A 24,538-nucleotide genomic window follows, 5' to 3' on the forward strand; every position below is an offset into this window, starting at 1 on the left:
CGTCTCCCCAGCCTCCAGAGAAATTTCACACTTTAAATTTTTCCTTTCTTAAAAAAATTAATAAGGCAACTAATGAACAGACAAATGCATGAATGTTCCTGGACCAGGGTAGGGAATTTGTGGCCTGCAGGCCTGATTAGGCTAGCGAGGCCTTGAAGGTTGGTCTGTCAGGCCATTTTGGGCAAACTACACTCCCCTTTCCTGAGGCTAAAGGAAAAAGAATTGGGAGCACACTCTTATGTGGGCAGCCCCAGCTTGATTTCAAATTGGGGAGGCAGAGGAACAGTCTTTCCTTTGACAAGTAGATGACCCCACCTACCTGTCAAAGTAGCCCATGGCAGGTTAGCCACAACTGGACCTGACCCTCCAACCTCATTCTGTTCCCTACCCCTGGTCTGCATGTTGTGATCCTTTTCACACATCTTAGAATGAGATTTGTGCAGTGATATTATTTCCTCAGCTCCAGTTAGACTGAGTGCTCAGTGAGGTTGTAAAACCTGATCTGCACCACTTCAAACAGCAAATAGGGGTTCACAGGACTTGATGCTACTCCCAGAAAAAATATTACCTCCAGATAGAAAACTGTCATGGCAGGAAGACTAGAACCTGACATCTGTGTGGGGAAAAGTTTTTGTCAGGAGGCTCGTTCAGTCGTGAGGCTCCATCTGAAGTGGTACCACCCAGTCCCAAATTTAACAGTTCTGTGAGAACTCTGCCTCACTTCACCCACTGTAACCTTTAAGTCAGGGGTCACTAACGCACCAGTACATCCTGTGGAGCCTGCAAAAAGTTTAATTAAATATCTCCTCAAAACTCCATCCCCAAGGCAGCCATTTTGTATTATGCCACATTCCCCACAGCAGCCATTTTGTGACTGGTGCACGTGGCGCTTTCTCAAAATTCCAAATGTGCCCACTGGCCCCAAAAGGTTGGCGACCCCCCCCCCCAAAATCCTTCTGGAAGTGTCCTCATTATTCTTACTGTATGAGTATCCTGAACTAGTTGTCACATCCTAGCAGTAGTTTCTGTTTCCCTTTTTATATGCAGAATGACCTTTCTGTGCCTTTACTAGAGGAGGATGTGGACGGCTCATCAGGTCTCTTGTTTCCTTTCTATGACTCAGACACACACGTGCTGTATGTGTTGGGCAAGGTGAGTTCTTATCTTTGGCACAAAGTCTTAAGTATGTGGGCATGACTAAATAAAGTTTGCAGTAAATTTTGTGCAATAACTAGATTTCTGTGTTCTGGGACTGGCTCCCTATTTAAACTCTGTCCCCGTGGGATCTGACCTTTGGGTGAGTTAACAATGGCTGTAGAGTTGTTAAGTGTCTTGCTGCTGAAATGTCAAATTCTCTTTGGTCAGGTAGACTGCTGTACTCAGATTATGATGCACATAAAATTTAAAAGCTGCTGCTCTCCAGTGTTGCATTTTCTGATTTTTCCTCTCCCACCAGCAGTTTTCATGGCTGAATGGTCTTTACTGTGTTAGGCAGCAGGCGCAGGGAAAATGCAGACCTCTAGGGGTACCAATTTGCTAGGCCTATTGATTTTACTGTGCCTCTCAGCAAGAGACTAACCAATTTATTGTGGCATACATTTTTGTAGACTGTAGTCCACAAATGCTTGTGCCGTAATAAATTTCCCAAGAGTCTTTGTTGTTTGTACAAAATTTACTATTTATTTTAATGATATTTACACAATATTTGCACCCCCTGTCTAAGTTGATGTTCAGGGCCCATGCCCTTGTGGCTACGCACGAGACCTAGCTATAAGTAACTTCAGCAGTCGCACTCCCTGCCACTAGACAGCATCCTCAGTAGCAAACAGAGCCCTCTCCTCTTAGGACAGGGATTTGGAATCAGTTTCTGCCCCAGGGCCACATTCACTCATGGGCAACCTTCCAAGGGCTGCATACCAGTGGTGGGCGCGGCCAGAGGCAAAAGCGGGCACAGCAATGCATGTAACTCTTACCCTTGTACAGTAGGTGACATCCCAGCTGTGCAGAAATCATTTATACACACACACACACACACACACACACACACCTCTCTCCCTCCCTCTCCCTCTCCCTCCTCCTTCCAGGCAAGCAAGAGACATTATCACAGCTCAAAGACCCATTCTCGGCAGGAAAAAACACTCAAGGAGAGGGTGGCTGGTGGGAGGGGCTGATGGTCTGAGAAGAGTCCAGAGGGCCAAGCAGAGAGGCCTGGAGGGCCTCATTTGCCATGACATTATATAGGAAAACGCAGTCTTTCTATCTAGCCAGGCTCAGGACTCAACTAGACTTCATGTGGGCAGCACGTAGAGTTGTGTCGTGTGAAAATCTTGATTGATACTTAATGCAGCTGGAAGGGGGAAGGGCTTAGAGGATTACTAGAGCTGTGCTGGGTGGGTAGGATATTTAGTCCTTTCCCTCTAGACCATTTTTTTGTCAGCCTTGTCTGTGCGCCCCCCCCGCCTACTTTTCTCCGTGGAGTGGAAAAGATCCCAGGACCTTTTCCCCTGCAAGAAGAAAAGCAGATTGGATTGTGGGTGAGAGAAACTTTTCAGCAGGGAAAGTGTACAGTATCCCCACCCCATTGCAACTCTGTTTGAGTCCAGAGTGCCTCCCACCACATCACAACTGCATTCAAGTAAAAACGAAAGAAAACAACAACTATTGGGAGGGGCTCTGTGTGTGTTTGGGCCTCTTGGGTGAGGCAAAGCTCCTCCAGGAAGTACAAACTAGATCAGGGGTCCCAAACAGTGGTCTGTGAGCTTCATTCAGGTGGTTGGCGGCAGATCTATGGATTTGTGGTTGAAGACAAGAGATAGTACCTTTATCACATCCAATATTCATACTCAATTTTAATTGTATTTTGATTGCTTCTTTTTTTCCCTTATATTGTATATTATTGAATTACAGTTTGAATTCTGTGTAATACAATATATAAGAAATAGAAGCAGCTGCAAAAATACAGTTAAAAATTATCCAGCACCTAGCTACTGGATGGCAACAACAGGCAGAAAATAAAATAAAAAAGATGAAGTGGTCCAACAAGACCCTCAGCAATTTTCAAGTGTTCCATGGGGGGGAAAAATTGGGAGCCACTGAACTAGGGGAAGAAATCCTGTGTGGTACAGTGAATAAGCCCTTGGACAGATTTCAAGAATGAGTTGGCGAGAGCCAATGAGTGAGCTCCAAAAGCAAGTGGGGATTTGAACTGAGGGATTTTCCCTTTCTAAATGTATCATTCTAACCACAATGGATCCCCCCCTTTTTGGGGGGAGGGAGGAATGCCTGCCTTCATTTCTCCTCTAGAAACAATACAGTCAATTCCACCTATTGGCGGGAAGGAAGCCCGGCCGGCCCTTCTGAAGGCCTCTTGAGACAACACTGCCCTCTTGTCTTCTCCCATTATATCTCTAGGGCGATGGGAACATCAGGTACTACGAGATAAGTCTGGAGAAGCCCTACCTCAATTACCTGATGGAGTACCGCTCCTCTTTGCCCCAGAAAGGAATCGGTGAGCTCGCGGCCCCTTTCATGGCTGGTTATGTACCTTGGGGTAGTGATGAAAGGGTGCCTGTCAACAGCCGATAGGACAAGAGACAGGTGGCCATGGGCAGATAACAGGCCTGAGTCTGTTCTCCCCTCTCCTCCGTTTTGTCACAGCTGCGCAGCAGCTGCCCTTCCTCACGGAGGGTACCAGCTCTAAAACATCTGCCAAAGGGAGGAGAGACTTTTGACAGAAAACGATTGCCTTTCCTCAGACTTTGTAAAATATCCTTCTCAGGGGCCTTCCTCGTTTCTTCAGTCTTTTTGCCTGAATATTCACCTCTATTATAGGGAGTCCATTTTCTGTTCTGGAAGCCGGATTAACGGACTTGCTTCTCTAGGGGCGCAGAGAGGAGGGGTTGCATAGCGGTCGCCCACGGGAACCTCCTTTCTCTGAAAACAGCCCTCCAGCTGCAGAGGAGGGGGAGAACACCTGTATTGGCTTTTCCTCTTGCTTGTTAGATTTTGCCCCAGAGCCAGTGAAAGGTGGGGTGATGGCACCAGGGGAGAGAAGTGGAATAGCTGGAGGGCGGGGGGGGCAGCTGATAAAGAGACAGGCAGGATGGGTGAGGGGAATAAACTGCACACAGAGGGAAGCAATGTGTTTGTTGGTTGGAGAAAGACAAGAACAAAGAGCTGGGTGAGGGAGGAGAGAAGCAGCGGGTAGGGAAAAGTTTTAAGTAACTCTCTTCCTTCCCTCTTTCCCCTCCGATAAGTCTCCCTGCACCTTTGCAGAGGAGAAGCAGCAGCTGGAGTTCTCAGCCCTATGTTAAGAACATACGGGGAGCCCTGCTGGAACAGGCCAAAGGCCCATCTCGCCCAGCGTCCTGTTCTCACAATGGCCAACCAGATGCCTGTGGGAAACCTGCCAGCAGGACCTGAGGGCAACTGCACTCTCCCAACCTGTGATTCCCAGCACAACAGTTATTCAGAGGCATTCCACCTCCAACAGTGGAGGTGGAACATAGCTATCGTGACTAGTAGCCATAGATAGCCTTATCAATGCCTTGATCAGTTTGGTTGCCCTTTTTTGAACCTTTGCCAGCTCTATGATCTCTTTTTTTGAAGTGAGGCGACCAGAATTGTACCCAGTATTCCAAGTGCAGGCACACCATAGATTTGTATCATGGCATTATGACACTGGCAGGTTGATTGGCAGTACTGGCCACTGAACGTTTAGTTTGGCCCTGTCATAACTCCCCACCCCCGGCCTTTAGGTATCATGCCAAAGAGGGGTCTGGACGTCTCTGCCTGTGAGATCTTCCGATTCTACAAACTGATACCAGTCAAAAGCCTGGTTGAGCCAGTGTCTATGATCGTGCCACGGCGGGTGAGTAAATGTCTCCTCACTTTCCAGGGGTGGCTTCTGAACCAGACAAGGCTGCGGGGAGGGGGGCTACTTCCTCAGGAGTAAGCAAATGTGTTCTGGCATTTCTTTGTAGTCTGAATCATACCAGGAAGACATCTATCCGATGACAGCTGGAGCCCAGCCAGCCCTGACAGCACAAGAATGGCTGAGTGGCGCCAATAAAGGTCAGTGGCACCAAAATAAGTGAAGGGCCAGAATCAAACCAGTGTCCTCCTCTCTCTGGTCTGCATCGTGCTAACTGCAGACCTACAGAATAAGGCTGGAGACACACCTGTAAGGGTATTGCCAGACTTTAAGGGATCCTGGGGAAGATGCCCTTCAGGCCCCAGATAGTAACTAAGGGAGGGAAGGAATAAGTCCCTTTTTCTTTACTATATAAAGAAGGAAAAGGTAAGCCATTTGTTCCTCCTTTCCCACCGCCTGGTAAGAGCGGGCAGCATGAATGGATCCCTTTTTCCTTCTCTTACAAAACCCAGGAAAAAAGGCCTCATTTCCTCCCCACTCTCCGAAGGAGCAGGTCCTGCTTCATGACCTCCAGCGTGCTCAACCATCTCTGTGAAACCTTTTGAAGGAAGCAACAGGGAGCTGCTCCTTCTTTACTGCCTGCACGCATTCTAGGTGGTGTTTCTCCTCCCCCTCACCAGGCATGGCGGCAGTCACAACAATGTCTCCCTTTTTTTCTCTTCAGCAAAGCTCCAGGCAGTTACACCCACCATCTTTAGCTCCCAGAGCCCAGAGTCGCACTCTGAGAGACAAAGATGGTGAGGACCACTGTCTGGAGTTTTGTGCTGCAGCATGCCTGTTAGTTGTTGTTTTTAAAAAAGGAAAGGCATTATGGAAAATGGGACACTGTTATTTAGGTGCTTGCTGGGCTGTGGAGTCCCAGACATACACCTTGTTATATTTTCAACACCTTTCATGAGAAGGTTTTGCATCCCAAGACGGATGAAAACAAACACACTTCTTTTGTCCCGTTGTTATCTCTGGTGAAACGAGTTCTGCACGTTTTGTGGCAGATATTTTAAAGGTTTCTTCTAGCAGAGGCAAAAGCAGGATATGGCATACATACATACCATGGGCAGCAATCCCTCTTTTAAACCACCCTGAAATCTCTGAAACAGCTGTTATTTATCTCCAGCTGAAGTAGAGCAGAGGAAACTGAGGATGGGTGTGCAACATTTATAATCGGGGAGGATAAGGGAGAGCCAGTGTGGCATCATGGTTAGACTGGGAACTGGGAGACCAGGGTTCAGGTCCTCGCTCAGCCATGAACCTCACTGGCTGATCTGGAGTCAGTCACTGTCTCTTAGTCTAACCTACCTCATAAGGTCATTGTGAGGATAAAATGAGGGGGTAGAACCATGCTTGTATGCCATCTTGAGCTCCTTGGAGGAAAGGTGAGACATAAATGTAAAAATAATGAAACAGATTTCTTGAAATGGATGGAGAGGTAAACAGATAAACCAATCTAAATTCTGTGTTGAGGAAACTGAATTCTGCAACCTGTATAAACTCATATAGTGAGGCAACCCTTTACAAAAAAGGAATGAATGGAAGAGTCTTCAAAGCAAATCTGTACATTTTGGAATTCATTGTGAGAAAGGAGGCTCCAAATCTCCACTCAATATCTGAATGCTCGGTGGTGGAGAGCTGTCACCCTCCCCTCTGCTGTTACTACATGGTTTGCTTTATACACTGACCCAAAGGCTACTTCTCTGTGGCTCTCTCCCATAGCACTGCTGGCACTGTTTAAAGCAGTTCTGGGGAACTGATGGCTCTCTAGATGTTGGACTCCAAATCCAGCAAGCTAATGATCAGGGATGGTGGGGGTTGTAGTCCCAACATCTGAAGGGCCATTAATTCTCTACCCCCAGTTTAAAGATTCCTGCGTGCAGTGAGTGCATGAAGGACTCATTGTGATTTGCTCAACCTACATGATGCTGAACCTTGAAACCAGCAGGCCAGATTCTTATCTGGCTCCATCCCCATGGGTCAACTTTGATAAGTGAGTGAGATTACCCAGCTGTCAGGTACCTGATGTCATTATGACATCAGATGATTGACAGGCAGGTTGTCCTGCCCACCTGTCACAGGCACTTGGGAACAACACAACAAGGGGTTTTACTGCTTTGGTACCACCAAAGAATGATCGGGAGCTCACTTTAAGCTGTCAGTTGTTCCTTTGTAACCACATCGGTGTCATATAGGACATCAGGTGTGGGGCAGGTGAATGTAATTTAGGGAAAACAGCCTTGTGGCCAAATGGGGAGGTCTAGCAGGTCAAATTTGGCCTGTGGGATGGAGGTTTCCCATCCCTGCTTTAAATGTTATGAACAGCATTGTGAGATGAAGCTGTGGAAAAGTAGGTCCCATGCTGCTGCAGGAAATGTGTAAAGGGCACTTAAGACTGTTAAGAGATTCCTCCAAGGCTGTTGTCCTCCTTGGGAGTTGTATACAGCAGCAGATCTGTGGTGTAGCAGATGGTGTGCACACTTAGACCTAGGCTGACTTTCCTGTTTGGCTCACTGGGAAGCCCTGACACACTGAGGAATCATTCTCTTTTGGCCTAACCTACCAGAATAAATGATGCAAAATGAGTAAAAAAACTATGCAAAACAAGTTTATTTGTTTGATTTATATCCCGCCCTTCCTCCCAGCAGGAGCACATTTCGAGGGGTTAATACAGGTTGTGGTAATCCACTTTTCTTTAAAATCAGAATCTGGGTTGCCTTGGTGCAGAACTTCAGGGTTGTTGTGTGTGTGATTTTTGGTGCAGAGGCTATGCAAATTCTCTCAGGCTTCATTACTGGAATGAATCAAACCTCCTTGTTACTGTTATTCATTGGCCTGGCTGTAACAGTGTCTTGCGGGTATACTGAGTGTCCTGAGAGCTTCTGTCCTTCCTGACCTTTGTGCCAAACTCTCCTTTCTGTTGCCTGCAGGCCCCGTCTTGATGTCTCTGAGACCGGGCTCTGTCATCTTGAACTCTTTGCCACCACTTTCTGTGAAGGAGGCCACACTGGAGGCAATGGAACCTGTCCAATACCGGGGCAAGATGGCAGATGTCATGGAAAAGCCAAGCAGAATCCAAGAGAAATGGGGCTGCTGGCAGGCTGAGGAAAGAGGACCGCAAGACAAGCAGATAGGGCTGTTGAACGGCTTTGATGTTTTTGAGTGCCCTCCGCCCAAAACAGAAAATGAGGTATGGTAGCATGACAGAGACTTGGTGAGTCACTTTTATTAGGTAGCAACGATTAGCAGTATTTCAGCAGGTAACTGGCACAGAAAGCTGAAAGCATTGAGAGCAAGGGAAGCCCACTTGTTTAGGGTCTGCAAAGCAGTTCAGGAAGTATGGGCATGCCTAGTTGGGTCCTACTGAACATCACATGGGATTATTTCTCTCTGGCCAACTTGCCAGTTCAACACCCCTAGAAGTGCACGTTGCAACAGCTAAGGTCTTCTTAACAGGAAAAATGGTTCTTGGAAGCTTGACTTCTTTAACTCTGATTATATTTATTAATTGACACACTTGGCTTCCAACAACACTAAACTCCGCTTCTACAAACTATGAGGAAAAGGAAGGGAATAAGAGAGAAAAAAGGCGGGAAAACTAGTTGCTTTCACTTCTCATAATATTCAATAGGGGTTACATAAAAAGATATCCCTTTAGGCCTCTCTGTGTGTTACACCCAAACCATTCCCCTTAAAGAGACAACAAACAGTTTCAACATCCTCTGGCCTGATGAACTTCATGCAAGTTCATCTTCTTAAAGTTCCAATGGATATAATAATTGAATTGGTCTTCTCAGAACTGCTCGAGATGGAAGTTGCACAGCACATGCATGAACTCTATTGTCACGTTCTTGGAAAGTTTCTTCAATTCTACCAATCTTCCACATGTGTTTGGGCATTTTATCCTCATGAATCAAAGCTATGTCATTTACTTTGAGCTCAGCCTGTTGCTTTGATGGAACACTGCGATGAACTGATCGTAGGTCCAATAAATACTCGTCGCCATCTTTTCCAAAACTGATTCATCAATGTTTGTTGGTATTTCCATCTTTTACTGAGTTCATCTTGAGTAGTTGTGTGAGTCACTGCAAAAGGATACTTCTGAGGAGGTAAAGCTGTTAATCTTTGACCCACAAGGAAGTGAACTGGTGTCAGAGGTGTTGGTTCCTCCATTTCATTGTAAACAAAAGTGATTGGCCTAGAGTTCAGTATGGCTTCTACTTCAGTCAAAGTTGTTTCAAGCTCTTCATATGATAGAGCTGCCCTTCCCAGTGTTTTCTTTAAACAGGTTTTGACAGAACGAATGAGTCTTTCCCAAAATCCACCCCACCAGGCACCTTGTTCTACAATGAACTTCCGAGTAATACCTCTATTACCAAAGAAGTCTTGAAGCTGCTGGTGGTCCATTTGTGACCAAAGATCTCTCAAATCTTGATCTGCTCTTTTAAAGGTCTTGGCATTGTCAGAGTATATAACTTTACACAGTCCACGCCTAGCAACAAATCTTCTCAAAGCCAATAGACAGCTCTTTGTGCCTTGATCTGAGACAAGTTCCAAATGAATTGCTCTGGTCACAGCACATGTAAAAAGTGCAATGTATGCCTTTTCTAGTGAATTCTTTGTCTTTGCATATAAGGGTCCTGCAAAGTCTACTCCAGTCACCTCAAATGGTGGTGCTTCTAGGATTCTGTCCTTTGGTAATGGAGCAGCCACTTCTTTTCCTGGTTGTGCTCGATGCCGCTTGCACACATTACATTTCTGAATTATTTTTATTAACTGTCTACCCTTTATAATCCAGAAATTTTATCTGATTTGTCTAAGTGTGTCTCTCAATCCAGCATGCATTAATCTTTCATGCTGATACTGTATCTGGAGCTCTGTGAACTTATGCCTTGGTGGTAGTATCCATGGATGTTGCTGTTCCAAAGTGAGATTTGATTTCTGTAGTCTTCCACCTATACGTATCAAACCATCCTTGTCTAAGAATGGATTGAACTCTACCAGCGAGTCTCTTCTTATGGGAATATCTTTTGTCAGCTGTTTTAATTCTGCTGCAAATGCTTCTGCCTGAGTTCTCCCAATCCAGTATCTTTCAGCTTTGAATATCACTTCTGCAATCAGAGGACCTCTCTGTTTGTGGTGTGGATTTCAGAGGTTGTATATAAAATGCTGTATCCATGCAGTTAGTCGAAGTACCCTTTTAAACTGACTATATCTTTCTAGTGCTAGGACAGGGGGTGGCATGTCCTCAGAGTTGCAGCTGGTTTGCACAGCCAACTGAAGACTTGCTTTGAGATCTGGATCTCCTTTTATGGAACTTTCTTCTGACAATGGGCACTGTGGCCATTCATTTTCAGACAGTGATAACCAGTAGGGCCCCTTCCACCAAAGGTGACATTTCACTCTGATAACAAAGGGTGACAAGAATCCAATTGGATCATATATACGTGGTGTTGCTTGTAGCATAAAATGTTTGGTATTTCTTCTACCTATCATGAATTCTAGCAGGTTATGAATCTCAAATATGAACTCATCTGCTTCAGTTTTCCAGGTCAGACCTAAGATCTTTAATGATGAAAGTCCTAAAGTTTGTTCTTCTAACTCTACATTGGGTTCATTCTCCTTGTTCTGCCAGGATGTTTGCAGTTCCTTAGAATTGGTATTCCACTTCTGGAGGTCCATTCCTGCGGTTGAAAACAATTCTCTGGCCTTCATGGCAATACTAGCAGCTTTCTCTGTGCTGTTAGTGCCAGTTATGAAGTCATCAACATACAGGCATTCATCAAGCATCTGGCAGATATCTGGATGTTCCTTCTGATATTGTTTTAAATGATGTCTTATGGTAGCAGCAAGCAAAAAGGGGCTGGGGGATGCACCAAATAACACTCGTGTCATTCTTAGGATTTTTAATTCTGGTTCTTGATCAAAGTTTGGAGGTTCTTTCATCCACAAAAATCTTACTGCATCTCGATCCTCACTTGCTACTGATATCTGAAGAAAAGCCTTTGCAATGTCTGCAGTGAAAGCTACCTTGTATTGGTGGAACCTGATTAGAATGCCAAACAAATCTGGGTTCAGATTGGGTCCAGTTAGTAAACAATCATTAAGTGAAGGACACCCCCTTTCATGGGATGAGGCATCAAACACTACTCTCAGTTTTGTGGTAGCCTTATCCTCCCGGATAACTGCATGATGAGGAAGATAGTAGACCAGTGCAGAACTATGGGTGACTTCTTCCGCTATGCCCTTCTGCAGGTGCTGTTCAATGACATTGCTGTACCTCTTAAAGAGCAGCACATTAGTTCTGAACTTCCCAGCTGTTTGAATCTTCTCTTGGCTACAAGGAAGTTGTCTGGTAAGTCAGGCTGATCTGACTTCCAGGGTAGTTGTACTTCGTATCTTCTTTCCTTGTGTTTTATGGAAGTTTCAAATCTTTGGAGCATCTCTTTGTCACACTTCGTCTTCCCCTCTACCTTTTCCATTATGCCAATTGATTCTAGTTCCCAGAAGGCTCTCAGCTGTCTGGAGATGAGGGATTCTTCCTCTGCTGTGACTTTCAGTACTCCGGCCTCTGTGGTACTGGTGCCTATGAAGGTTGTAGTGGGACCCTGAACATAGTCTCAAGTGCCACCAGTTAATTTCCAAGTCGTTCCACTCGGCCTGTCACTGCCTTCCAGTAATAATCTCCTCCAATCAGCACTTCTAGCTCCGGCCCCTGGTCTTCTTTGGGAGAGATTGCATCTGCCAGTTGGAGGCCTCTTGTTTCTCATTCTTGGCGCAGGCCATCTCCTGGGACCCTTACCATGGCGGTGCATACTTGTGGTGTTTCCAGGGCCTCCAGTTCAATCTTTTCTCTTTTCCCCCAGAGGCCTTGCAAGGTGACCTTAACTCTGTCTTTTGGTAGTCACTGGTGTCTTTACCCCAAATTAGTGGATAGTTGGGGTCTCTTCCCCTACTAGTGGGAGCTTTAGTGCCTTGGAGATGTCTTCTCGTATAAATGTTCTTTGGCTTCCTCCATCTAGTAGACAGCGCAGTTTTCTTCCCAGTAGTCCATTTGGCTGTAGCTTGTATAGTTTGCAGGAATACTGTGTTTGGTGACTTTTAAGTGCACTGCAGATGGAGCTATAGGAGTTGTTTTGTTGGTGGGGTTCTCCTTTGCTTCTTGGGAACAAATGGACTTATGATGGCGTTTTCCACAACTAGAGCAAACAATTTCCTTTGCCTTGCAGAATTTGGCCATGTGTCTTGCCCCCAGACATATGAAGCATCGGCCTTGTTTCTTTAGCTTCTCCTTTCTTTCTACAAGTGTCAGAGCTGAACAGTCAGCTGCCCTGTGGTCAGGAGCATTGCAGAATATGCAGACTGCTTCTGGAGTTACTGTATTCAGTGCTACAGCAGATGGTGCAGAGACTAATCCTTTCTTCTGCTCTGGATAATGTCGTACTGACTTCTGGCTATACTTGACGGGAGTATCACTCTCCTGTGGTTTAGCTGCAATTTTAGTCAGAACTGAAGTAAGCTCTTGACTCTCAATTTTCCTTTGTAGGAACTTCAGGAATTCTGGTACCTTCCATTCATCACTGTTATCCCTACTGCGGCTGAACTCCAGTGCTATATCTTCAGGAATTAATTTCGTCAGTATAGGAGACAATAGACTCCCATAGGTATCAGAGACAACCCCCATGGACTCCAAACTGCGTAGAGTCGCACAGGCATCATAGAGGTGGCGTAAAGCCAAGATGTCAGTCGACCTTTTTACTGGATTCAGGCTTAGCAGTTTGTTCATGTGGGCATTAATAATCAAATCCTTGCTCCCAAATCTTTCCCTCAGAATTTCCACAGCTGCATCATAATTTGCCTGATAGTGGCATACCAGCAATCGCACTGGCTGCTGCCCCTCCTAGGAAAGATTTTAGGTAATTAAACTTGTCCACCTTTGCCAGCCTGGTGTTCTTGTGAATGGAGGTTTCATATTGGCTCCAAAATCCCTGCCAGCAGCTAATGTCCCCATAAAATCTTTCAGTCATCAGTTTGGGGAGCTTGACCGTCAGTGGCTATGGATATGCCCTTGTTGCTGAAGAGGTACTTCTTGCATCTTCAGTGTTAATTGCTCGCATTGCATGAATTTTCCCAGCTATAATGCGGTCTTTATAGCCCTGTACTGTTTCCACCTCTTTCTCTAATTCATCTAGATCAGTTATCCCAGCTTCTATGTCTTGGTCAAGCCCATTTAGAATCTCTTCCTTTGCTGTAAGCTGCTCAGCAGAGCCACATCTACATCAATTTTCTGTAGTTCACATTCTATCTTTTGTAACAGTTTTGTTGTCAGTGTTCTAGTTACAGTCCTCTTATGCCTTTGCCTTTCCAAAGCCTCAGCCATGTCCCCTTGTTCTTTCTGACCTTACTGTGCAGTCTGTCTTCTCTTTAAATCTTTCCTTCTGCACCAAAATTGTTGCAACAGCTAAGGTCTTCTTAACAGGAAAAATGGTCTTGGAAGCTTGACTTCTTTAACTCTGATTATATTTATTAATTGACACACTTGGCTTACAGCAACACTAAACTCTGCTTCTACAAACTGAGGAAAAGGGGAAAAGAGAGAAAAAAGGCGGGAAAACTAGTTGCTTTCACTTCTCATAATATTCAATAGGGGTTACATAAAAAGATATCCCTTTAGGCCTCTCTATGTGTTACACCCAAACCATTCCCCTTAAAGAGACAACAAACAGTTTCAACAGTGCAACCCATTGTGCATGGAGGGACCAATGCAAAGCAAGAGAACCTTGTTCTCCCTCTGCCTCCAAGTTCAGGTAACTCCTACCAGATAACAGCCAGAGTTAGGTGGGCATCTAGGAGGCTCACACAGGACTCCTGTTCCCATTTATGTCTTTTGTGTATTGCAGTAGATGTTCACTGAAGGGGGAATGGGACTTCGTTGAATACTATGCCAGTCCCTTTCAGGGGATGGATTGTGCCATAAAGTTCTGTTGTTATAAAAGATTTAATGAACTTGTGTATTAACTGTGTATGCCAAGGGCTTTCAAAACATATCACATACATTTTTCACTACAGCACTCACTTTTTGATGCTTTACACACTTCTAGAGCATTCTCTTTCTTTCACCGTGTTAATTCCTTTCTTTCGCCGTGTTAATTCACCTGTGTGTTGTTTGAGGACTTCTCTTTTTCTTGGTTGCATACCTGGGTGTTCACCTTTTTCAGCCAAAGACCCACATTCACATTTGGCCAGCCTGTGGCTGCATGCAAGCAGTGGGTGTGGCCACCACACTTATACACACACACACCCTCCCCCATCCCATTTTTGATTCAATATCAATATTTGGGAGAAGGGGGGTCTGTGAAGACATTTTTAGATTACTTATGAAGGCTCGTAAATTTTGTCTTAGTTATTACTACTTGTAAAATTCTCATTTTTATCCGAACCTCTTATGCTGGGATCTCCCCCCACTAGCCTTCTCCATCTCCTGTTATGCCCCAAGCCACTCCCTTGAAGGCAACATTGCAAACAGTTTGAGCAGTGCTGGGGCTAAATAACGCACCACCATTGCAGATTAGACTACTCAGAAAACTGGAAGGATGTTTCATGAGCTCTTGGGAATTAGTGTAGTGCTCCTGTTTCTGGAGCACTCAGACTTGCCCTCAGTGGTGGTGGGTTATTGAGCATTACTGGAGAAGAAGCCACTGCCCAGAGAGGTGCTGTCACCCCTGGTAAATTTGGTCAGGGGTCTGATGGGCTTTTTAAAATGGCTTGGTGGACTTGATCCAGGCCACAGGTTTGCCACCCTTGGTCTACACAGTTTCAAATAGATGCCAGGCAGTTAATATTCATGGTGGATATAGATAGCAGAGTGACATATGAAATCTGCTTCCAGCTGCTGCAGATGTTTTACCGACAGCAGGAAGAAATCCGGAGGCTCCGTGAATTGCTGATTCAGCGGGATGTCCAGATCAAACAGCTGGAGCTGGAGATCAAAAACCTTCACATGGATTCAGGCAGGTTCTGACGGGACATACCTTGGCAGCCTCTCAGAGGCAGCTCAGACTCCAGGACAATGGTTGCCTCAACTTCTTAAATGTGGAAAGGTTTTGGATTAGGAGAAGAACTTGAGATTTATAGGCAACTAATTGCATGCCTCAAGTGCCCGTATCTGGAAGCTGGAGGCTGCTGGGATTCTTACCAGCGCTTTGCTCACCAGCCATCTTCTTCAAAAGAACTGGTTTAAAAGTGGCCCCAAGTTCACTCTGTGAGTTAAGAGGTCTCAGGGTGAAGCCAGATGCTCCAGCAGTCTCCCTGTGCCTGCGCATGCCCTGGTATTTCATTGAGGAACAGGGAGAGCAACCTTCAAGCCCACTGTGCTCCTCTGTGCTTGGCCATGTGACGGCTTTGACTATGACAGGCTGCCCAGCAATGAACTGTTGGAACATGAAGATGAAGGCTGCTTGGAGTGGCTCAGGACTCTTCCCTGTTCCTCTGCAGAGCTGAACGGATGCAGGATGAGTCTACATTGAATGACTTTTGTCTCTCGTTTGGTCAAGGAGTGTGGGTGGGGGGGACATGCTTAAGCCATCTGCTTCCCTTAGCTTTATAGATCTTCCTTTGCAAATATGGTTGTGCTCAAGTGGTAAAGGAACAAAGAAAGTGGGGTCTATAATCGGAGAATGCAAGTCAGGAATGCTGTTTTTTTTTTTAAAAAAAGGAACTCATATCAAAAGCCAAGCTTTTGTAAGCGATGTTTAGTTGTTGAGCGTGGAGAGGGCACCCCAGTATTGCTGAAATGGAGCATGTCATAACCAGAGATCTGTAGTTGTGGTCTATATACAGTCATCGTCCAACTTCACCCATAATCTTATCCCAGGATCACATCATGCCTTAAGCGAACAGTAGAGACTGGTGACCAGTTCTCTGAACTAGCTTCCTTTCAATTGGCTCCAACTCAATCTCCCACTGGTTCGTCGTCTTTCATCAGTTTGCTGCTGAATGTTGTACCAGAACCAGTGTCGGCCATTGCAGTGCAGGGTCGAAAAAAAAAAAGTCCAGATACTGATTTCCAGTTCGTCTTAAAACATGTTCCATGTTTCTTTCATCCAGTTTAGAGCCTTAGTATGTGATTGTTCGTCCAGTATTGCAAAATCACAGTGCTCTTCTTTCAAATTGTTTTCTGCTTTGATGCCTCTGACCAATGCTTTGCCTCATCTTCCATGGCCTGATACTTACGCGAACCTATGCAAAGCTCTGCCATCCAGGTAGCTGTCCTTGCTGATCTCAGGGCTGACCACCTGTAATGTCCAAAGATTGTGAGGCCCTGGGGGTAGGGGAATGTATCTCCTGGGGGATATACTATGCTTTAGAGCATTTTACCCTGATCAAAAGGGCTGGAAATAATATATAAAAACAGTTAGGCTTCTGTGATATCAGGAGCTGGGGCTTGAAGAAACACAGCAGCACTGCACATAATAAAATTGCAAAATCCAACTGGCCTGCAGGGTTTGAACTAACCCAAGATTTGTTCAGGGGAGAGAGCGAGCAAGAGTGAGAATGAAAAGCTAGGGAGTTAGAAGCAACCAGAGGACTAAATTGCAAACAAGCAGGTTGCAGCCTAAAATATTTAATACAGGGTTGTTTATGGGGATTGCACTCCCCATCTAGTCAGTCACTGAAATGCCTCTGATGGAAGAGGAAGGAAGCAGGGCTGGGGTACAGTACTAGTGTTCTATCTTGAACTAAATATTTCCCTTTCATTCACTTTCATCCAAGTCTCTCAGAAAGACCAGTAATTTCCAGTGCTAAAATCACTCCCAAGAGCCTGCTTTCAGTTGCAGCACTCCCCAGTGGCTTGATAAAATTGTGCCCAGGCATGCCTGTCTCCAGATTCTTTTTCTACCCTTATTACCCCTCATTAGATCTGCCAGTGCTTGTTGCTGGAAGAATACCTCTCATAGCCAAACTATACATGCAGCAGAAAACAAGTGGCTCAGTTTTCCCTGGATTGCACTATTCATGCTACAGTGTGTGTGTCTTGAACGGTCCCCTAATTTTGGAGGGGTAGGGAGGCCTTCCCTGTATCTATAAAGCTTTCCTGTCAGGGAGGAAGATTCTGTATACAGAGCATTCAGATATGCTATAACACACCAGTCTGAAATGGTACAAGCCAAGAAAGCATTTTGCTTGTGGCTTTGTTACTCTGGTGTTCAGAACAGTACAGGAGGCATCATGGAACCCATTGGAAATGCTGAACCATATTTGGATACCAAACTTTTACACTTAAACTGACCTCTGAATATTAAGAGTATTTTATTTCCATTGCTCGTGGAATTTTAGCCAACCCTTTTTAAAAGCGGCTGTTTTTACACATTTATCCAGATTACCATGATGATTAAGAACTTACAGTAGTCACACTGGCCATCCAGTGGCCAGTCTACTCTAGATCAAGTTGTCTACCAAATGTGGCCAGTCGGTATGTTCACAGTCAAAGCATAATTGCAATATCCATCCTCTGTTGCTAATCTCAGAGATTTTCTCCCCCTTAAGTAATGAATTTTAGCTAGCTCGCTTTAACCATTTGTCTCAGCCTAACAGTATGAGAGTGCTGCAGCCCTTTTGCTGTTTAACAAGGGAAACTGATTGTAGGCTGCTGTTCCCTGTCACAAACAACTGCTGAGCAGGAGTCCAGCTTTTATTTTTAACAAATTGTGCACTCATAGGGATGGGACTAGTGAATTGTCCATGCAGCATCTGTTTGCACAACTAAGGATATGTGTGCAGATGGCTCTCTGGATTGAGAAAAATGACAACCTGAGTAATATCCTATATTAGTCATGCTCAGAGTAAACCCATGGTCATCAATTGACTAAAGTCCATTAATTTGTTGTTTACTTTGCATATGGCTAATGTTGGGTATCTCCCCTTGCAATTAGTGAGATTATTATCTTTTCTTGTTTACATGCAGAATAAATTATTTAAAAGTTTTTTTCAGCAAAGGCAAAGGGAAAATACGTTTTAAAATTCATTTTACAAGTGTACTTTTGAATAAATGTTTGCTTGTTTTTATGCATCTTATCTGATCAGCAGGCAAAAGTTAGCCATTTATCAAGGGGATTCATTAATCCCAAATCTACTTGAAAAAAATATTTACTGCATTTTGTTTACCGGTAACCTTTCAGCAAACAAAGGGGATCAAATCAACACTTGAAAATTATTTTTCAAAATATCACTTTTCTGTTATATGTAAATTTTTGAAAGAGTACATTTCATAGCAGAGTTTTACTCGTGTGTTTTCTGGAGGGGAGAGGAATGAAAAGAAAATATACAGTAATAACTGGGTACGCTTTATTAAACAGTGCCTAACTATATGTAAGGATGAATTATTGACAGTATTCCTGTTTTTTTGTTCTTTTCATTTAAAAGGAAGTAAATCATTCAGAAAAGAGAGGGGGGCATAACTGAAAGATATTTGACTGGCAAGGATTGTACTTTATATATAAACATGATTGGTTCCAGTGGGAAAGTGGATCAATGGGAGTGAAGCATATACTTAAATCAAAATAAATGGCATCCAAATGTATCATCCTGATCTAGTTAAGACCTCATGCCAGCCATGCAACTAAGTCCACAAAACGTACTAGCCTAGAACCATTTTTACTAGCGCTACTGACCAAGCCTATCAAGTGAAAGTAATCTGTGGCCCATCAACAAAATGTCGACACATTTGTTCCTCTTATGACTGGCAAAATGCCTGCCCATGTAGCCACAGCAGGATGGGGAATCATATGTACAGATGGCTTTACATGTATCATTTCCCACCCACTTAGGCTGGAATCCCACCAACTGCCTATTTGGGAAGAAGAGTAGGGAAGGCTGGATTCCATCTCTCCCCACCACCACCCCAGCTGACACAAGATTGCAGTGCTTTTTTTTTAAGGAGTTCTCTTCTATGCATACCCCCCCCCCAAAAAATCTTTGGCTAGATTGTGTCCACATGCTTAAAAAAATGCAAGGGAAAAATACAATTCCGTAAGTAATAGTTTTCTGCTTACGTGCACCTTTTGCCTTAAATTCCTTTGCAGGCACCCAACTTATAAATTCTTGTGCATATATATGATCTTCTAGAAGTCTGGTCACTAGATTCTGTGGTCTACTCTAACCAAGGGGTGCTGTTGTAATTCCATGGGAGCAGTGTGGCGCTGGGCACAGAATTCAGCTTCCTGAGAAGCTCTCCTTTCAATTAAAAGCAAAAGAAGCATGTTACTAGGCCTTATGTCTGCAGACTATGTTTTTAAACTATAAGGGTAATGCCTACAGAAATCCCATCTAAATAAGATTTCTAATAGCAATAGGTGAAGTTTCAGTGTTCTGCAAAAAGCTCCTTCCCGTTCCCCATGACTTGCAAAGGCAAAATGATTTACACCAAACTGCATACATCTGCATACTTTATGCATGTTACAAAACGCAGCTTTTGGAAAATTTGATTTTCAGCAGACACAATCCTTGGCAAAGTAATCTCAGTCCCTTATGTACTGCTACTGTTTGTTGCTTCCAACAAGCATATAAAAATGAACATTAACTCCAAATAAAGGTATTTCCTGGTTTTTATTTTTGTGTCTTAGCTACTGGATCCTTTTTAACTCTCTTGATACTAACTTCAGAAAAGATTATTTCCAACCACAGGCTAGAGCTTCCAACTTACTTAAGCTGCATTAAGAAGGAATTGCTATATAGTGGAAGAATGTGAAAGATCCATCTTGGAACGAAGCAAAGGTGGAGGGCCAAATCCAATGTCTATGCATGGGCAGAGCAGCTGTCCACTTGCACAATGTGACTTCCCCACTTCTTTTCCTATCACTTTCAGCTCCCCAAACATGTTCTGGAGCATTGGGGGACCCTCAGGCAGATTTGGAGAGGCATGGGGAGCTACAGGTGAGATGAGGAAGGGAAGTCTTGTTGCATGAGTGAAAGGGGTCCACTTGAGGACACAATATTGGATCCCAGCCATTCTTTGCATTTAATACAACCTGAAATTGAGGTAAGTTCACATTATAATGCCTGCCTGCATAAGAAATAAGGGTATCAAAACTTCACTTTAACCTTTAAGCCTAGTCTGTTTTAAGGGTAAATTCATTTTCAATATATGCATTCTGTATGACTAGGCTGTAATCCTATACCTGCAGTGCAGTCCTATATGCGCATACTCAGAAGTAAGCCCCATTGAGCTCAGTGGGACTATTCCCAGGTGCGTACAGGATTGCAACATTAATCATGTACAAGAATGACTGACTTATGTAATGCAAGAATTGCCTGGCTATACCAGTATTTTCTGTTCATATAAACATGCAAGAAAGCAAATAATGGATTGACTTCCCATACATGACAGTATGAGCATATGCACCCACACACAGTGTAACTACATCTGTTAAAAACAACCATTCTTGAACATGGGTATGGGCCTTCATGAATAAATGTACCAATATAGGAACCAGTTCTGTATTTTCTTTTCTAAATGTATTCATGTGATTCAGAGATTTAGGGCAATATTCTTTGCAAAGTGGGAATAGAATACAAAGATAAATGATTGCAATTAAGAATAAAGGGTGTCTAAGGGCCTGTCTTCAGTGTTGTGTGTATTCTGCAGTCTACTGTCAGCACCAAAAATCTACAAAATTTAGTACTGGCCATGGAATTCAGCAATCTGAAAATTTTAATTTTTTTTTTTTTTTTTAAAAATGTCTTTAATGGCTAAAAAAATAGGCTTTAAAATATGTGGGTAAAAGCATGATGAGGTCTCTGAAGATTTTTAATTATGACTTCAGTGTCCTGCACAATTCATTGTGCATCCCCTTGATTAGCAGAAGAAATTATTCAAACTAAGGAATTTACGGGTCAAGGAATCCAGCTTTTGCTGATACATTTTTTAAATTTTAAAGTGCAGAGTATACACAACCCTGCCCATGGCATGGTTTAGAGAAATGAAAAGGCCACAGAATTTCAGATTAAGTCTGAACATAACAACTTTGCAAGATTAGTTTACCAAATAACGTTTATTTCATTCAAGTTCTTAAAAATACTTTTCTGTTGTTGCATAAAACATCCTAATGTAAAAAATATCCAACAGCTTAGAAAAGGAAAAGGAAGGGAAAGCAAAGCATGAAGAACAGTCCCCAAAACTTTAGGACTCTATTTACAAAGCCTCGTTGGACAGAAAGTAAAAAAGGGACTACAGTCAGTGGGTAGTGTGTAGCCCCTGACAACCAGGACTGACCCATCACACTTGTTCTTCTTGTTATGGCAATGGTGGGAGATGAAGGCCCGGGAACCCCAAGAGGATAAGTGAAGGTGCTAACCCAAAGGGCTAGATCTGTAACCACCTTGAGGAGATCAGCTGCAGGGTATGTGGAATGTCACAGGAATGGCCGACTCTTTGGCTCTTTGAGTGCTGCACCCGAGGGGGAGGGGGCTTGTTAGACGACTAGAAATGTGCCTCACGTGCTCCTCAAGTCACAGATCATCCAAGGGGTGGCCCAAGCAATACTGAACAGTCCTTTGGGGACATAGGAGGCCTTAGTCATCTTCTTCATCCCCTTCGTCATCTGCTTCTCTTTTTCTCTTTTCACCCTTCCCACTATCTTCTTCATCTGTACAATGATGTGAGGAGACAATGTTTCATCAGAAGGGTGGAGATACAACGGTATTAATCTATAAACCTATTATGGGCTGCTTAGAGGCACCCAGTAAGTGCCTGGGTACGTGGGGTTCAACCAGACCCACATATTAAAAGTAAGCCCTAGAATAGGGAGGAATGTCACTCAGCAGAGATGGTTTAGGAGACAGCACACAGCATTCTTAATGGCTTACTGTAAACACGCCAATCTCGCTGCTCTGCTTCTCCCTGCTAGTATGTGGGAGGAACAAGCCATAACTCCTAGCTTAGTGCTACATTCAAACCTGGGATCATGATTTGTTTTGCTCCAAACAAACCACAATCCATAGTCAAGGCTTGTGGTTTGTTCGGAGCAAGACAAAACAAACCACAATCCTCAGTTTGGACAGAACACTTAAAGCCCCATTCGCATGTCATGTAAAACCACAGTTTATTTTTACTATGGTTTAATCACAAATGGACTTTCCCACACACCTCCAGCCAGCACAACTATCCTCACCCCCATGCAGCACAAACAAATCTGGTTTCTCATGTAGCATGAATCGGCCTTGCTAAACCAAACTTTGGCTTACTTCTGATTCAGGGCTCATTTTGTTTGAAACAAATCATGAAATAAGTTTATATATCACAAACCAGACCCCGGCTTGTTAATGCAGCATAAGACACCCACCGGGGGGGGGGGAAGGGGCACTCATTTGTGATTAAACTAATTTAAAACTGCAGTTTAATGTGGCATCCAAACCAAGCCACTGCCAGTGGTCATGACTTCCTTCTCCTGTACACTAAGGGCAAGGAATAAGGTGGGTAGGATCGGCTTTGCAGAAAACAACTGTAGTTTCCTGTGACATGTGAATTGGGCTATTGACATTCTTTCAATCCAACACTGACATGGCAGTTAGAAAGCGGGTATTGTCCAGTCCTAGTATTTCAGTAATTACTAGCACACCGCTTGCTTGCTCACAGAGCTGATGGAAACCCAGCAAGAACAAAATACTTCCCACCTATAAGGATTAAAAGGCCACTGTTTGGCCACAGGCACCAGGGTTTACACTCCAGAACCAAAGAAATAGAAAAAGGCAAGAGTCTCGCCCCCTTGCAGTCTTTATTTGCACTTCCTTGCAGTCACTAAAATGGAATGGGTTTATCTAGCCCAATATTTTGGATGTCTTGGGCTATATATTTAAATATTTGCTGTCACCTTCCTGCCTTGTCCTTCACATTTGATCAGAAGGGCAGTATAAAATATCATCATCCCACTTGTATCCCTATCCTTTCATCCTGACAATTCTTAAAATTAAGGGATTGGTTTGAAACTTTGTACATACCTTCATCATCCTCTTCTTCTTCTTCCTCCTCCTCTTCTTCCCCATCACGTCCAAACTCTTCCTCCTGAAAAAATAAGCATGTTTGCCACTGAAAGAGTAGCACTTTTCCTCCAATTTCCACAACTACCCCTGAAAAGGTTCTCAATCTCTGTTGGATAATGAAATACACTAGATGGCATCTGCAGAAAAACACTGATGCTGTTGTAGTTGAGTTTCACCTAAGCTGATGCTTGCTACCAAGCTACAACCAGACAGTCTGCCCCACAGAGAGGCAGATCAATGGTAGAACACAAGCTGGATAACTCAGAAAGGTAGGTTTCATTATTTCAGCTGTTCTGGTACCAGGCAGCCTGCACACCATTCCAATTGCCAGGGCATATGCAAAGGCACAGCTCAAACAATGCTCAGCAATTTCACCACAAAGGACAGCAAATCTGGCAGATAAGCCTGTAAGGTTTCAACACAGCATAAAAGCAGAAAATACTGTTTTAACTAACCTCTCCACTGATTTCATCTTCCTCATCTTCTCCTTCATCTCCTTCTCCTTCTTCCTCTTCATCTTCCTCATCAAACTCCTCCTCCTCTCCATCTTCCTCTTCTTCCTCATCTTCTTCCTCATCTTCTAAGAAAGAGAGTTTGTACAGCTTGCCATAAGATCCAGCTGTCCTAGCCAACTCTAGTACATTTTTTAAAGTTTTAGAACTGTCCTAACACATTATTTTACTTCCTACAAATTGATGCTTGATTCATTTATTTACTGGTTATTAGTGGTATTATTCTGTTGTTTTAACATTGTGCTGTATGTCACCTAGATGCTGCAGCGACTAACAAATTTAATAATAATAATAATGAAGGGAAGTCAAATAATAAGAATACATGCAAATATAGGAAGCTTGTTCCCAAATATATATTAAGTAGGTTAACTCAGTACATACTGGTCTCATTCACCATGGTAACACTAAGTCATGGTTTATTTTACAAACCACAAGTTGTCCCACAGATGACCAAACAAACCATGGCTTCCTTCATCAAAGGTTGGCTTGCCCCCTCCTCTGCCTATTCCTCACAAAACATTCACACACCATACATGCTCCAAGGAAAATCGAGCACTACAACCACCCTCCCCTGGGCATAATGAGCCTCTGGTAATTCCTCCTTGGAGAGGCTCTGCACCACTCCCAACCAAAGCCTGGAAGGCAATCTAATCCTACACTCTACCCTCTCAATGGTAACCTACAAAATTACATAGTAAGCCACCTCACCTGTAGACTGTGAAAGTAATCACAATTCATTTTCAAGAACATACCCAGAAATCTAAACCCACCTCATCTGCACCCATTCATCCAATGAAGATACAATTTTGATTCATGGGCAAAGTTAACTGATTAGAAATTTATTGTATTTATTATTACATTATATCCCACCTTTCCTCCAACGAGCTCAAGCTGGTGTACAAACATGGTTCTCCGCCTCCCAATTTTATTCTCACAACAATCCTGTGAGGTAGGTTAGGCTGAGAGACAGTGACTGGTTCAAGGTCACCCAGTGAGCTTCATGGCTGACTGGGGATATGAACCCTGCTCTCCTGGATCACAGTCTGACACTGTAACCGCAGATGAAAAC

The 24,538-nt window shown here is 43.8% G+C and overlaps 2 protein-coding genes across 7 annotated transcripts in view; one reads left to right on the forward strand and one right to left on the reverse strand.

The window, feature by feature from the left end:
* Nucleotides 1-19,862, forward strand: part of CORO2A (coronin 2A) — a 94,924-nt gene extending 75,062 nt beyond the window's left edge. For all 4 annotated transcript variants that reach the window (XM_061636254.1, XM_061636283.1, XM_061636264.1 and 1 more), the window contains 6 exons: nucleotides 1,048-1,152; nucleotides 3,412-3,508; nucleotides 4,758-4,870; nucleotides 4,983-5,073; nucleotides 7,852-8,111; nucleotides 14,811-19,862. In XM_061636254.1, the coding sequence (XP_061492238.1) occupies nucleotides 1,048-1,152; nucleotides 3,412-3,508; nucleotides 4,758-4,870; nucleotides 4,983-5,073; nucleotides 7,852-8,111; nucleotides 14,811-14,942 (798 nt within the window). In that variant the 3' untranslated portion in view covers nucleotides 14,943-19,862. The remainder of the gene's footprint in view (nucleotides 1-1,047; nucleotides 1,153-3,411; nucleotides 3,509-4,757; nucleotides 4,871-4,982; nucleotides 5,074-7,851; nucleotides 8,112-14,810) is intronic.
* Nucleotides 19,863-20,951: 1,089 nt separating this feature from the next.
* Nucleotides 20,952-24,538, reverse strand: part of ANP32B (acidic nuclear phosphoprotein 32 family member B) — a 29,863-nt gene continuing 26,276 nt past the window's right edge. For 2 of the 3 annotated variants that reach the window (XM_061636315.1, XM_061636296.1), the window contains exons 5-7: nucleotides 23,413-23,537; nucleotides 22,916-22,979; nucleotides 20,952-21,564 (exon numbers count right to left, since the gene is read on the reverse strand). In XM_061636315.1, coding sequence (XP_061492299.1) covers nucleotides 21,491-21,564; nucleotides 22,916-22,979; nucleotides 23,413-23,537 — 263 coding nt within the window. In that variant the 3' untranslated portion in view covers nucleotides 20,952-21,490. The remainder of the gene's footprint in view (nucleotides 21,565-22,915; nucleotides 22,980-23,412; nucleotides 23,538-24,538) is intronic. The other variant, XM_061636305.1, reaches the window with a different exon arrangement.

Source organism: Rhineura floridana, chromosome 1, assembly GCF_030035675.1.
Source record: "Rhineura floridana isolate rRhiFlo1 chromosome 1, rRhiFlo1.hap2, whole genome shotgun sequence".
In the NCBI taxonomy this organism is placed as follows: domain Eukaryota; kingdom Metazoa; phylum Chordata; class Lepidosauria; order Squamata; family Rhineuridae; genus Rhineura; species Rhineura floridana.